General features: G+C 46.2%; 1 protein-coding gene across 6 annotated transcripts in view; it reads left to right on the top strand.

The window, feature by feature from the left end:
* HECW2 (HECT, C2 and WW domain containing E3 ubiquitin protein ligase 2) overlaps positions 1–13,847 on the top strand; it is a 206,983-nt gene that overhangs the window by 127,319 nt on the left and 65,817 nt on the right. For all 6 annotated transcript variants that reach the window (XM_081193300.1, XM_081193301.1, XM_081193302.1 and 3 more), the window contains 5 exons: positions 1,056–2,429; positions 4,097–4,192; positions 5,385–5,535; positions 8,069–8,172; positions 10,680–10,804. In XM_081193300.1, the coding sequence (XP_081049426.1) occupies positions 1,056–2,429; positions 4,097–4,192; positions 5,385–5,535; positions 8,069–8,172; positions 10,680–10,804 (1,850 nt within the window). The remainder of the gene's footprint in view (positions 1–1,055; positions 2,430–4,096; positions 4,193–5,384; positions 5,536–8,068; positions 8,173–10,679; positions 10,805–13,847) is intronic.

Here is a 13,847-nt window from a genome sequence, read left to right as displayed (position 1 = left end):
TTGGAAAGGACATTGGTTAAAAGCTCAAGGAACATTGTCTTTTTACCGTCGAAACTACGATAATTGGCTTCATCCTACACATGCGTGCCCATGATGATTCACAAAGAAAGAAAACTGCTTTGCTCTTTCAGTGATGAGGAGGCACTACCTGGATGTTCTCTCAACCAGGGCAAATAACTGGCTCATAGCCGAGTGATTTTTTTTCAGCCAGCAGCCACGGGGTCAAGAAGACTGTGGTGGCAACCTATTGAATGCTTCTTGCGCAGCTGGTCTCCCTGACATGGCAGTTGTGGTACAGCTGGCTTCCATACCTGCTGTCACAATATTTTCATTTCTACTCCCCACACTCTAAACTGGTGGAGCAGTGAACTTCAAGAGCTTGTACATGTCATTAGATTTGTGGCCCCATATCCATTGTGAAAGGTGGGGAGAGGCTTAAATAAATATAACATCTTCATCCAAACCAGTTGGCATAAACATCCCATACATGCAGCTAACATAAACCTGAACTTCCCTCACTTTCCCCACCAAGAAAAATACCTGTCCCCAAAGTTTAGTGTTTTTACTCAGGTATGTACTCCTGTGAGTCTCCTCTGGGTTATATCCTGAAATACCTACGTTGGCTCCCAGTATGTTTCCGAGCACAATTCAATGTGTTGATGCTGACCTTTAAAGCCCTAAACGGCCTCGGCCCAGTATACCTGAAGGAGCGTCTCCACCCCCATCGTTCAACCCAGACACTGAAATCCAGCGCCGAGGGCCTTCTAGCGGTTCCCTCATTGTGAGAAGTGTGGTTACAAGGAACCAGGCAGAGGGCCTTCTCGGTGGCATGCCCTCCCATCAGATGTCAAGGAAATAAACAACTATCTGACTTTTAGAAGACATCTGGAAGGCAGCCCTGTTTATGGAAGTTTTTAATGTTTGATCTTCTGTCATATTTTTAATATTCTGTTGGGAGCCGCCCAGAGTGGCTGGAGAAACCCAGCCACATGGGCGGGGTATAAATAATAAATTATCATTATATCACTAGTCATTCTTTGCGTTTTTCATTGTAGATTCTTCACCGGAAGCTGTGGGGACGCTGCTAGGAGTAAACTCTGTAAACGGAGATTTAGGGAGTCCTTCTGACGATGAAGATGTTCCTGCGGGGCATCATGACCCGCCTCCAGTTTGCTCAAACGGCCCGATCCTTGAGGAATCAACTGGAGATGCCATCACAAGGCATTCTCTCAGGACTAGTACAACTCTGGAAACGGACCAGGAAGATCTGACTTCTGCAGCTTCCAGGTCATCTCCTCCCAGAGGCCGCCAGGACTCCCTGAACGACTACTTGGATGCAATAGAGCAAAGCAGTCACTCTAGGACTGGGACGTCCGTTTGCAACGAGCGAACTGTTGGGCCGTCCCCAAAATTGAGGAGCAGCTTCCCTACCGACACTAGGCTTAATGCTATGCTTCACATTGACTCCGATGAAGAGGAGCATGAATACCACCAAGGTTTGGGGTTCCAGTCATTGATGGATGATGATGATGATGGCGGCGGGTTAGTCATGCTGAATGGTGCTGCCAGGAACGCTGAAGCGACTTGCTTAAACTGTTCGCCGAGCCAGACCGCACAAAGCCAGGGGGGCCTCGAGGAAAGCGAGAGAGCTCCAGAAGAGGAAATGCCATTGCAACCTTCTGATGGCCAGCAGGAGACCTCTGAAGGGCTTCCTGAAGCAGAGCAGGCAGGAGAAGAAACCGAAAATCCTCAAGAACCTCAGGATGACGGACCAGTTGACCCACCTGGCAATGAAATTTGTATCCCCCAAGAGGGAGAGCAGCAGCCTGCCACAGAGATGGACACAGGAGCTCTCGAGTCTGCTCCTGCAGGCAGAAGAGAAATCAGGGAGGCTGAATCCGTCGACCAGGGATCAGAACCTTCTCAGTTTTCATCAGAAACTGAGCCGAGCGACGCAGCCCGTACGGAGAGTGTAAGCGAATCGAGCACCAGGCCGGAGGGAGAAAGTGATGCGGAAGGGGCCGACGGCTCGTGCAACGAAGGCACGGCTCCCCGACTCTCGTCCGCCGACACGCAGTGCTCTTCCTTTGAAAGCGCCCGGTTTCCTGAGACGCCGGCCTTTTCTCCCCAGGAGGAGGAAGAGGGAGCTTGCGCCATGGATGCTGCCAGCAGCGAGCCCGCCCCGGAGACCCAGGAAGTTGTGTGCACTCAGGCCTCTTTGCCCGCAGTGAACATACCGAGCACTCCAGAGGAGGGGCAGCTGCCTGAAGCCAGCGGGCTGCAGGATGGAGATGAGGCCGAGGAGATCTGGCAGAGGAGGCAGAGCCTGCAGGCCGCAGCTGCACGTGGGCAGCTTCAGGAGGAAGGGGCTGCAGGGGTGCAGGCTGCTTGCGAGGGAGATGCTGCCCAGGTGGATGGAGCCACGGGAGGTAACGATTGTGAGAGCGGACTGCTTGATTATGTGCCTTGCTGAGTCCATCTGTATGTTGTATTTGCCCTCCCACCTAACCTCATTTCATTCTGTGATGGACTCAATTTACAGCGCAGAGTAGTCATTAGCTATCTCAAACGCATGAATTACGTTTTGAATAATAAAACGTTGCATCCAGCAGCAGCAGCAGACCTTTTTTTTTTTTTTTTTTTGGAGAATATGCATGCAGATAATTAACCACTTGTGCAAAGGCTCCCACAGCCCTTCAGGGTTTTCTCCCTTTCGTTGAGAAACCTAGACATGCTCAGAAGTGTGCAGGTGTGTAAGTTACGCGTTATTGTTTAGCTGTTCTAGCCTCCCATCTACTTATCTTACTTTCCCTATCTGTCAAATTACTGTTTTCTCAAACTTCGGCCACCAGCTGTTGTTGCACTACAGCTCCCATCATTCCCGTCCCTTGGCCTTGGTGTCTGGGACTGATGGGAGTTGTAGTCCAACAATAGCGGGAAGTTTGGGATTCATAGACCAAGAGGTTCCTGTGTGAGAGCTCTCATGGAGTGATGAGCACGGTCTTCAGGTTTTGGCCAACGGCTTTGAGTAGAAGGCAATTCATGCTACTGACCTTCCTCTATTCATCTTTCCCTCCAGTAGCCTCTGCACTCCCACAAAACCTTTCCAGAGGGTGGGCGGAACTCGGGTTCTGCGTGAGGGTTTCCCACAGGCATCTGGGCTGCCATTGTGAGAACAGGATGCTAGGCTAAATGGGCCATTGGCCTGATCCAGTAGGCTCTTCTTACATTCCTAGTGCACAGTGTGGATGGTGTCCTACAGAGCAGCAGGAGGGTGGGTGATTTTCCTGAAACTGAAACCCTGTATCAGTGAAGCTGTGCCTCTATTGAACAAAACCCCAGATCTTCCAGTTTTTCAAATTCTGTGCTGATGAGGATAACAGCACAGTGTGTTTTAGTAATGATCAATGAGAGCCAGTGTGGTGTAGTGGTTAAGAACGATAGACTCGTAATCTGGGGAACCGGGTTCGCATCCCCGCTCCTCCACATGCAGCTGCTGGGTGACCTTGGGCCAGTCACACTTCTTTGAAGTCTCTCAGCCCCACTCACCTCCCAGAGTGTTTGTTGTGGGGGAGAAAGGGAAAGGAGAATGTTAGCCGCTTTGAGACTCCTTCGGGTAGTGATAAAGTGGGATATCAAATCCAAACTCTTCAAAAGCAGTTTGCATGTATTGTGTGTGTGTGTGTTTGTGTGTGTGTGTGTGTGTGTGTGTGTGTGAGAGAGAGAGAGAGAGAGAGAGAGAGAGAGAGAGCGCCTGCTATAAATCTGCTAAGTCTATTCTGTGACAATTTAGAGAAACACATTGGCATGTTGTTCAGAAAAGAAGACCATTGGGTGATCATTTCAAACTTGTTCTTTCAGTTAGGATTTCCTTTGGAACATCTAAAGCAGGGTTTCCCAAACTTGGGTCTCCAGCTGTGTTTTTTTGGACTACAACTCCCACCATCCCTAGCCAGCAGGCCCAGTGGTCAGGGGTGGTGGTAATTGTAGTCCAGAAACAGCTGGAGACCTAAATTTGGGAAACCCTAATATAAAGTGTGACACTGTTCGTGTTTCCGTTGAAAATTGTTAGTGAAACAGCTTCTTTGTCTTTTAGGTTCCCAAACTAATGGGCACCAGCCTCTTAGAACTCTTCCCTCGGTTCGCCAGGACGTTAGTCGCTATCAGAGAGTGGATGAGGCCCTGCCACCAAGTGAGAAGCTTCTCCTTATTAATTCCCAGGATTTCAGGGTATATGCCCCCCACAAAAGGGGAAAGCGCTGCAAAAAAGCGTTGTCTCTGAGAGAACCAGAGGTTGTGTGTGAAACATGCCACATTTTGTTTCACCAGGCTCAAAAAATGCATATGGATGTGCTTGAAGCCATTTGCTTCCATGTCCCTGGAGATGCTACTTCTGTTGTGATGTCCTCCCCAGTGGAAATCGAATTGTTTCATAGGGACATAGGAAGCTGCTTTTATAACAGGTTAGATTATTGTTCATCTAGCTCGGTACTGTCTACTTTGACCGGCTGCCACTCTCTGGGATCTCAAGCAAAGGCCTTTTTCGTCATTTGCTATTAGATCCTTCCAACGGGAGATGCCAGAGATGGAACCTGAGACCTTCAGCACACAAAACTTGTGTGTTCTAACACTGAGCTACCTCCTTTTTCATTGGGTATGGCGCTCATTCCATAGAGTCTCTAAATCAGTAACTCCCAAACTGTGCATCAAGACACATAAGTGAGTCACAAGAGGATCGCTAGTCTGCCATGAGGAATAAATCCATGAAATAACGGAAAGCTCCTGAGTACAGAGGAGTCTACCTGCTAGGTCTCAGCATGATTCAGCTTTAAGCTGTGTGTGCAGATTTCTGCTGCGCCTCTGCATTGGGTGTAATGAGGAAAAGGTGGCTGATTTTGCCGTTTAGGTAAAGGTAAAGGGACCCCCTGACCATTAGGTCCAGTCGTGGCCGACTCTGGGGTTGCGGCGCTCATCTCACTTTATTGGCCGAGGGGGCCGGCATACAGCTTCCAGGTCATGTGGCCAGCGTGACTAAGCTGCTTCTGGCGAACCGGAGCAGTGCACGAAAACACCGTTTACCTTCCCGCCGGAGTGGTACCTATTTATCTACTTGCGCTTTGATGTGCTTTTGAACTGCTAGGTTGGCAGGAGCAGGGACCGAGCAATGGGAGCTCACCCCGTCGCGGGGATTCAAACCGCCCACCTTCTGATCGGCAAGTCCTAGGCTCTGTGGTTTAACCCACGGCGCCACCCGTGTCCCCTGATTTTGCCTTTTACAGAATGCCAAAAAAAGAAAATAGGGATGCTGGCTAGCAGAGGTTTTTGGAGGCACTGCTCTAAAATACCCGCTCCCTTGTGTTTTACAATGCGTCTTCTTACCTTAGATTGGGAGGCACGCATTGACAGCCACGGGAGGATATTCTACGTGGACCACGTGAACAGGACAACAACGTGGCAACGTCCCACAGCTCCCCCGGCCCAACAGATCCTTCAGCGTTCCAACTCCATACAGCAAATGGAGCAACTGAATCGCAGGTGAGTATTATTCAAATTGGTTGTTATATATGCAGGTTTTTTAAAAAATATCTGTCCTGCCATGTACCATTATTCTGAATAAAGAAGAAGAAGAAGAAGGAGAAGGAGAAAGAAGAAGGAGAAAGAAGAAGAAGAAGAAGAAGAAGAAGAAGAAGAAGAAGAAGAAGACGATCAGACAACATTGTTTCAAATCAAAAAACTTTGCCTGGTTGGGAATAACTTACGCCATATGTAAGGTTTGTTGTTATTCCAGAAATAATGACCTCCCAGTCTGTAAATAAGCATGCAAGATACGTTACGGTGAAGGGGAGGGGTGAGTTTCATGTTTTCTTAGCTCCGGGGGTGGGGGCGCCACTTGAAAAGGTGTGAAGATATTTATGGAGATTTCCAGAATTACCGTATTTTTCGCTCCATAGGACGCACCTGACCAAAAGACGCACCAAGTTTTTAGAGCAGGAAAATAATAAGAAGAAAAAATCCAACTCAAATGTTGTACTAAACTATTTAAAACAGCAAAGTGGGTGGCTCCTGTCCACTTTGCTGCTTTAAAGCGAGCCACAATATATAATGAAGAGAATGGAAAAAGGACAGACATTCCATTATAATGTAGCTGTTTTCATCATCACTGGGAAGTCAGTATTGGCAGCAGTCACAAAAATTAAAATTTGAGCATTTTACTGTTATTAATCAAGAATATTAATAGTCAGGGAGAGAAACCAGGGCTGTGCAAATGAGAAGTGCTTGGAGTATGGAGGAACAGCAAAGAGATCAAATGATTGTGCTCCAGTTCCTAAATCTCTGAAGTTTTCTCAAAACAGGCATGGTTGTTTTGAAAGGAAGATTCAAAATGGAGTGACTGAGCAAAGAACAGAGGAGGAAAAGAGGGCAGATAAATAGCTTCCATTCAATAACAAGAGAACACAATGTTTTTGGTTTGGTATAGGTGGACTGTACTTGTAAGAATTTGTATAATGAATTATAGATTTGGAGTGGAATATCAGTGCCTCTTTTCAGCAATAAAGATTAGCTGCTAGAAACATGGTCCACACACAAACACACAGAATGTCTGGTTATAGTTGCAGTTACAGATAGGTAGCCGTGTTGGTCTGCCATAATCAAAATAAAAAAATTCCTTCCAGTAGCACCTTAAAGACCAACTAAGTTAGTTCTTGGTATGAGCTTTCGTGTGCATGCACACTTCTTCAGATACACTGCTCTGTATCTGAAGAAGTGTGCATGCACACGAAAGCTCATACCAAGAACTAACTTAGTTGGTCTTTAAGGTGCTACTGGAAGGAATTTTTTTATTTTGGTTATAGTTGTTTAGTTTAAACTGTTCCTGAGCCAGATGCCTGCTCGGTTTTAGCTGAGCTCACTTATACTGAATTGTGGAAATGCTTAGCATGTATTTATGACTATTTCTGCAAAACTGCTACCTGAAGAAATCCCCAAACTTAATATTTTTAAACTTCAAATGGAGCTCAGAATCCGGTTAGGCAATCCTTTGCAGTTGAATTAGGAGGCACTGAGAGAAAGCAATTTGCTGCTCCCCACCCCCCCTCCACCCCAGGAACACACAGCCTTCCCTCTGCTTGCAAACCTTGTCGGAGCTTCACGGGGAATGCAAAAGCTATAGGCAGAGCAGTGTGGCTCCCCCCCCCCCCAAAGAGCACCCCAGGAGCGCAGGGCAAAGACGCACAGCCTTCCCGCTGCTTGCAAACCTTGTCGGGGCTTCAAGGGAAAGCAAAGGCTGTAGGCAGAGCAGTGTAGCTCCTCCCCCCTCCACCCCAGGATCACACAGCCTTCCCTCTGCTTGCAAACCTTGTCGGAGCTTCAGGGGGAATGCAAAAGCTATAGGCAGAGCAGTGTGGCTCCCCCCCCCAAAGAGCACCCCAGGAGCGCAGGGCAAAGACGCACAGCCTTCCCGCTGCTTGCAAACGTTGCCGGGGCTTCAGGGGAAAACGGAGGCTGCCGGCAGAGCACCGTGGCTCCTCCCCCACCCCACCAAAGAGCACCCCAGCAGCGTAGGGCAACAGCGATTTGGCTCCAGGGACCACACATTCACTCCATAAGACGCACAGACATTTTCCCTTCCTTTTTAGGAGGAAAAAAGTGCGTCCAATGGTGCGAAAAATACGGTATTTTATAATATTGACGTTTTATGTACAGCGGCAACTCAGCACTGGGGATGGAAGGTGGGAAGTGAGTGTGCCCTTGATGAGCTGCTTTTGCCCTTGATGGCGATGGTGTCATGTAGCTAAATCACAGTTGGCTATGTGGATCTTTGATGTCAACTTGTTCACTACTTGATTCCTGATAGGCTAGGATCATGTCATGAAGAAGTTCTCAAGTTAAAAAGAAAAAGGGAAAAAAGGAATTGTGCCGGGCTACTCCCTGCACTCCCAACCCCAGGCCTGATCCCTAAAGCCTGAGGGAAAGCCATTTAACGATTTGACTTCTGGTGTGTTGAGTGTGCTGGAGTCTCTGATGTATTTATTGGGTACCATACATAATACCAGTCTTGGAACTTCAGGTACCAGAGCATTCGACGGACAATGACTAACGACAGACCGGAAGAGCACCCAAATCCTATGGATGGAGCTGGAGAAGATGCAGACTTCCAGCAGCCTAATGCAGGTAAGGCCCCATTTAGTGCCACACTTCTCCTTAGTTGTTTTTTTAAATTTCATTATGCTTCTATGCCACCTGTCCCAACGGTGTTCTCCAGGCCAACTGAACCAGTGGGCACTTTTGAGAAAGTGTCGTGGTTGCCAGTCACAAAATGGTTGCTGTGGAAGGGGCGTGGTATAACACACCATTGGCGCCCCAGCCTTCTGGTTAATGTGGGAAGTTGGCTATTTCCTGCTGGCCTGATTATGGATATCACACAACACACACACACACACACACACACACACACACACACACACACAGAGTTGCTGTCCAATCACAACAGGATGCATATCTCAGAACCAGGGAAAATATAGCCACATCACTCCCATTTCACAGAAATCTCTCGGAAGATACCACATTTTTCTGTGTGTAAGACTAGGGTTTTTTTCTTTTAAAAATATGTTTAAAATTGGGGGTCGTCTTATACACGTATACAATCTCCCCCCATTTTCTTAATTTGGAGTCCCCAGAAACAGGGGGCGTCATACACGGGGGCGTGCTATACACAAAAAAAGACGGTACTTGCACATTTCGCCCCATAACGTTCTTTCTAGGAGTGCTAGATGCTTTCTTTTTAAAAAGAAAGAAAGAAAGAAAGAAACCTCACAGTTTGGGGCATCGGCCTATGGGCACCGCTGGAAGACTCCACAAGTAGCAGGTTGCCCACCAGCACCAGGTTGGTGATCCCTGCTTCTAGACAGTGCATAGTACATCAAACTCAAAAACATCATAGCAAATTTACCAATAAAACAATGGTAGAAGACATGACGAACTGCAGTTAAAACAAAGCAAGAGCTTCCTAATTCCTGATACTTGGCTGCATAGGAAGAGGGGAATAGGGAATGTGTGAGTCGCAAGGCTTGCCTAGATTCTTTTCTGCTCATGCACAGCCTAAACCATTCTTTACCGCGACACAGTAATACAAAGGCAGTTCAGTTTTGCAAACCTTGTGCTGCAAACAATACCAATTCTACATAAAAAAGGTACATTTGAAATAAGTGCACCTGTTTAAGTGATTCATTTTGTAGCAGGCATGTGAGGTCAAAAGGACAAAAAGTGTGGCTCACCCAAAGAGCCACAGCAAAAGTTTGTGACGTTAATCCTGGATTTCCATCTCCGTGGGTTCATTTACTTCCTTTTTTTTTTTTTTTTGCATAATAAATGTCAGCAGCAAAACCTGCTTTTCCACCTCATGCAACCACACCTTGCTGTAGTGGCTATCCAGATTTCTTTAAAAGTATAATATATATAGTGGTGTAAACTGCAGCTTGTTAAGTTGATTTCAGCTTTGCAATGGCCTATACTGAATTCATTGGGTTGATAAGAACTTGGTGAATTTTTATCACTTCTATTCTCCCTTAACTCCTGCCCCTTCCTCTCCTCTCCTCTCCTCTTTCTTTCCAGCTCACCCCCATTTTTAAGCTTAATACAATTCCACCCAGTTGCTTATGGTTGGGTTCTGCAATTTTTTTAATAATAATAATAATAATAATAATAATAATAATAATAATAATAATAATAATAATAATAAAAATAACAACCCTATTATTATCATCATATATAATTCCCCCCTTGTGTTAAAAACCAGACTTGGTTTTTTTAAAATTGTGTTTATGCATTTTCAATAGTAAGTAAAAAGCAGACTTGTAAAGTACAGGGAAAACATTAGTGTTTCAAAATCTGATTGTTTCCCCGCCCCCAAGGTCTGATTGTTATAGACTGGCTGGTGTTCATTATTCACCTGAAATAAGGATCCAACAAGCATTCTTTCGGTTGTCTATTTAATTTCAAAACTGTTACAGTTAAGTATGAACGAGAAAAGAGTATTCTATAACAAAGATAAAGGAAGAACAACAGCTAATTCTTGGTATGCCCCTTGGAGGACCTTAAGGTCCTAAAACAACAACACTTTGGAGGCCCTGAGCCTCAAGGAGGTTAGATTGGTCTTAGCTAGGTCCAGGGCCTCTTCAGCACTGGCCCCAACTTGGTGGAATGCTCTGTCACAAGAGACCAGGGCCCTGCGGGATTTGACATCCTTCTGCAGGGCCTGCAAGACGGAGCTGTTCTGCCAGGCCTTCGGCTTAAACTCACGCTGACCCCTTATATGGGATTTGCTATAAATTTTCCCTTGTGTGTGTGTGTGGTTTTTTTGCTGGCCCATGTAGGACCAGCATGGATACCTGGCTCAGGTAAATATCTGATGTTTCCTCCCTTTATGGTCTTGATTTATGGGCTACTACTAACATGAGGCTGCATTTTAAGCTGTATTTTAAGCCGTATTTTAATTAACTGTTTTTGTTTGTTTTTCCCCGTTACGTTTTATTGTAATTTATATTTGGTGTTAGCCGCCCTGAGCCCGGCCCTGGCTGGGGAGGGTGGGGTATAAATTTGTTTGTTTGTTTGTTTGTTTGTTGTTGTTGTTTACGATGCTGAAGCCTTTGCACTAATTCATGGTTGTGTCCCTTTGTCAGATTTCCGAAGGGAGAATGTGCTGCCTCATTCTACCTCCAGATCCAGGCTTACTCTACTGCTACAATCCCCCCCTGTGAAATTCCTTATCAGCCCAGAATTCTTCACAGTGCTGCATTCTAACCCTGTGAGTAGTCGGCGCAAGTATATCTGTACGCAAACACTTGCAGAGATGTGGAGGGTTTGCATTTCCAGTATTATGAGAGCGATGGCAGGTGAGAGCTGCCACGAAATGTTGCAGCGCGGCGTGCTCCCTATTCAGGATTCTAGTTCCCACCCACAACAGCGAGTCAGTGTTCCATGCCCACTGAACACAATCCGTCTTCACTGGGTTCTTTTTGAGGTGTGGGTGTCTCTCTTAAAGTCCTCCTGAGTCTGGCAATAGCTCCATCTAACATGTGGGTACATTTAGGCTACATAAGCACTCTCCCCCTCAATATTAGGTTAGGCAGAATTGGGGTCTACTGGTAGGCATCTGGGTGGTTTGCAGTAGACCAGTAACTCCCCATTATCTAGCAATAGCAGCGAGAATAACAAGAAAGACCCCCTCCGCCCCCATTATACTGCTGAAATTGGGAAAGCTTGGGATAACCAGGAACGTGTTTTTATGTTGGAGAACTGTGAGCTCAGCTCATTTCCTGCATTCAGAACAAATCCCTGGGTTTAGCAGCTGTTCAGAGACACCATGTCCTTTATCCTGCAAGTGAATGTCTTTCAACACTGGCTCCAGTTGGTGGAGTTCAGGGTTATAATAAAAAAGTCAAAGCAGGTTTCATAAGGCTGAAGCCCTCCCTCCCCTGGTATGTAAGATAATTATTTTAATTGCTTTTGTTCTTGGTTTCTTTATTAAGCATTTTGTGTTTATTATCTTGTATTTTTACGTTGTGAACTGCCCTGAGATATGCATAATAATAAATAATAATAACATATATAAGCCATTTTCACTAAGGTAACAATTATGAAAAGCATTTTTTGCATCAAGTTGTGATCATATTGTGTATTTCTTATGTATTGTAAAATGTTGTGAGGAGGGGAAAGAATAGAATAACAGGATAGACTGCTGAGAGAGGAGACATTTGCACAGCAACACACACCTATCACACTGGTTTTTGTGGGATTCCCGAAGAGGGAAGTTTGCAACACCATGAAAGCAGTTTCTCCTGGAGTATAAGCAAAATGACCCACATCCATTACTGCAGTGTAACGCTAACACTCCTTGGTGTTCCAGATCCTCAGGTCCAACTGGAATGGATAAGTTAGCAGCTGCCTATGGAAATCATGTGGGAACTTACTCCCTTGGTTTTTGTATAAACAGATCCCAAGGTGTTTGCTGTTTGGGCTAAGGTTCTATGATAGCACCCTGCATTTTACACTGGTATACAGTGGTACCTCTAGTTGCGGACACGATCCATTCCGGGGTGCCGTTCACACCCCGAAAAATCCGCAATTAGCACGACGCTTCTGCGCAAGCGCAGAGCATGATAGAGCGCTTCTGCGCATGTGCAAAGCGTGCAGAACACTCCTGTGCATGCGTGAAGCACGCAGAACACTTCTGCATGTGTGCGAAGCATGCCGAACGCTTCTGCGTGTGCGCGCGGGGTGAAACCCGGGACAACACAAGGTGTGACTGTAATAGTTTTGGAGATTGTAGAGCCGACCACATTGAAATTAAGACCACATTCAGAGAAGCCTTTATGATTGTAAAACCCTAGGCCATTGGGAATTGGGTGAAGAGCTTCGTTTCATGGACAGGAGTATTCCAACGCAGTTGGAGAAAAGGGTTTAATCAGGGTAGGGTGGCAGAGAAAGAGTCAATGTAGAGAAAAAGACATTTCAACTGTTTTTCGTTCTCAGTCTTTACTGTTGTAAAGTGCAGAGTTATGACCTCTTCCTAACAAGAAGGCAGTTACTGAAAGACAAGAGGCAGGCATTACTGTGTTCTGGGGATCCCCTAGGGATACAGCAATAGAATTTTTTAACCTTAAGGAGACATCCCTCCCTTCTCAAAACAGCTCAGTGAGTGTCTTTCAGGGAAAGGATTTGAAAACTGGTCAAGAGAGTGGAGTGAGCTTCCTGAAAGAAGTATTCGGTGGAACACGAAACATTAACACAGAACAGGAGTGCACTCCACACTGCAACATTTTTTTGCGGGTCCCACTTTTTAATTTGTTAAGTGGGATATTAATAATATCCTAAGTACAAGCTAGGGTGGCGCTGTGGGTAAAACCTCAGCGCCTAGGAGTTGCCAATCGCATGGTCAGCGGTTCGAATCCCCGCGACGGGGTGAGCTCCCGTTGCTCGGTCCCTGCTCCTGCCCACCTAGCAGTTCGAAAGCACCCTTAAGTGCAAGTAGATAAATAGGTACCGCTGTATAGCGGGAAGGTAAACAGCATTTCCGTGTGCTGCTCTGGTGCCGGTTCGCCGGAGCAGCTTCGTCACGCTGGCCACGTGACCCGGAAGTGTCTTCGGATGGCGCTGGTTCCCGGCCTCTAGAGTGAGATGAGCGCACAACCCTAGAGTCTGTCAAGACTGGTCCGTACGGGCAGGGGTACCTTTACCTTTTAAGTACAAGCTTCTGTGTTTGGGTGGGGTGTTTCATTATTTATCCATATGATGTTGCTGTATGTTGAAATAAAATAACAACAATTTTCAGTACAGTGGTACCTCGGGTTACAGGTGCTTCAGGTTACAGACTCCGCTAACCCAGAAATAGTACCTCGGGTTAAGAACTTTGCTTCAAGGTTGAGAACAGAAATCACACGGCGGCAGCAGAAGGTTCCATTAGCTAAAGTGGTGCTTCAGGTTAAGAACAGTTTCAGGTTAAGAATGGACCTCCAGAACGAATTTAGTTCTTAACCTGAGGTACCACTGTAATTGTTAATGGGTTCAGAGACAGAAACTATATTTTTTGTTTCCCATGTGTCTGACTGAGGTTGTACCTGAAGCCCTCCTGCTGGTGCTTGACATGACAGTTTTAGAAAGCCTCAAGGTCAATTTTAAAATGACCCAGCGGTAGATCGCCTAGGTTGAATTGCTGCTTGTACAAGATGAATGACAAAACTCTTAAGGCCCCCTTTATCCAGTCTTCCAAAGCTTGCATAGACATTCAAAGCCTAACGCTTAGCTTCCGAAAATAATTGTCTTTGTTTCTTCTCCCCCTCCCACCGTCC

The sequence above is a fragment of the Podarcis bocagei genome (assembly GCF_964188305.1).
Source record: "Podarcis bocagei genome assembly, chromosome: 1".
In the NCBI taxonomy this organism is placed as follows: domain Eukaryota; kingdom Metazoa; phylum Chordata; class Lepidosauria; order Squamata; family Lacertidae; genus Podarcis; species Podarcis bocagei.
Note: the sequence above shows the minus strand (reverse complement) of the source record. Positions and strands in the feature narration are given on the sequence as shown.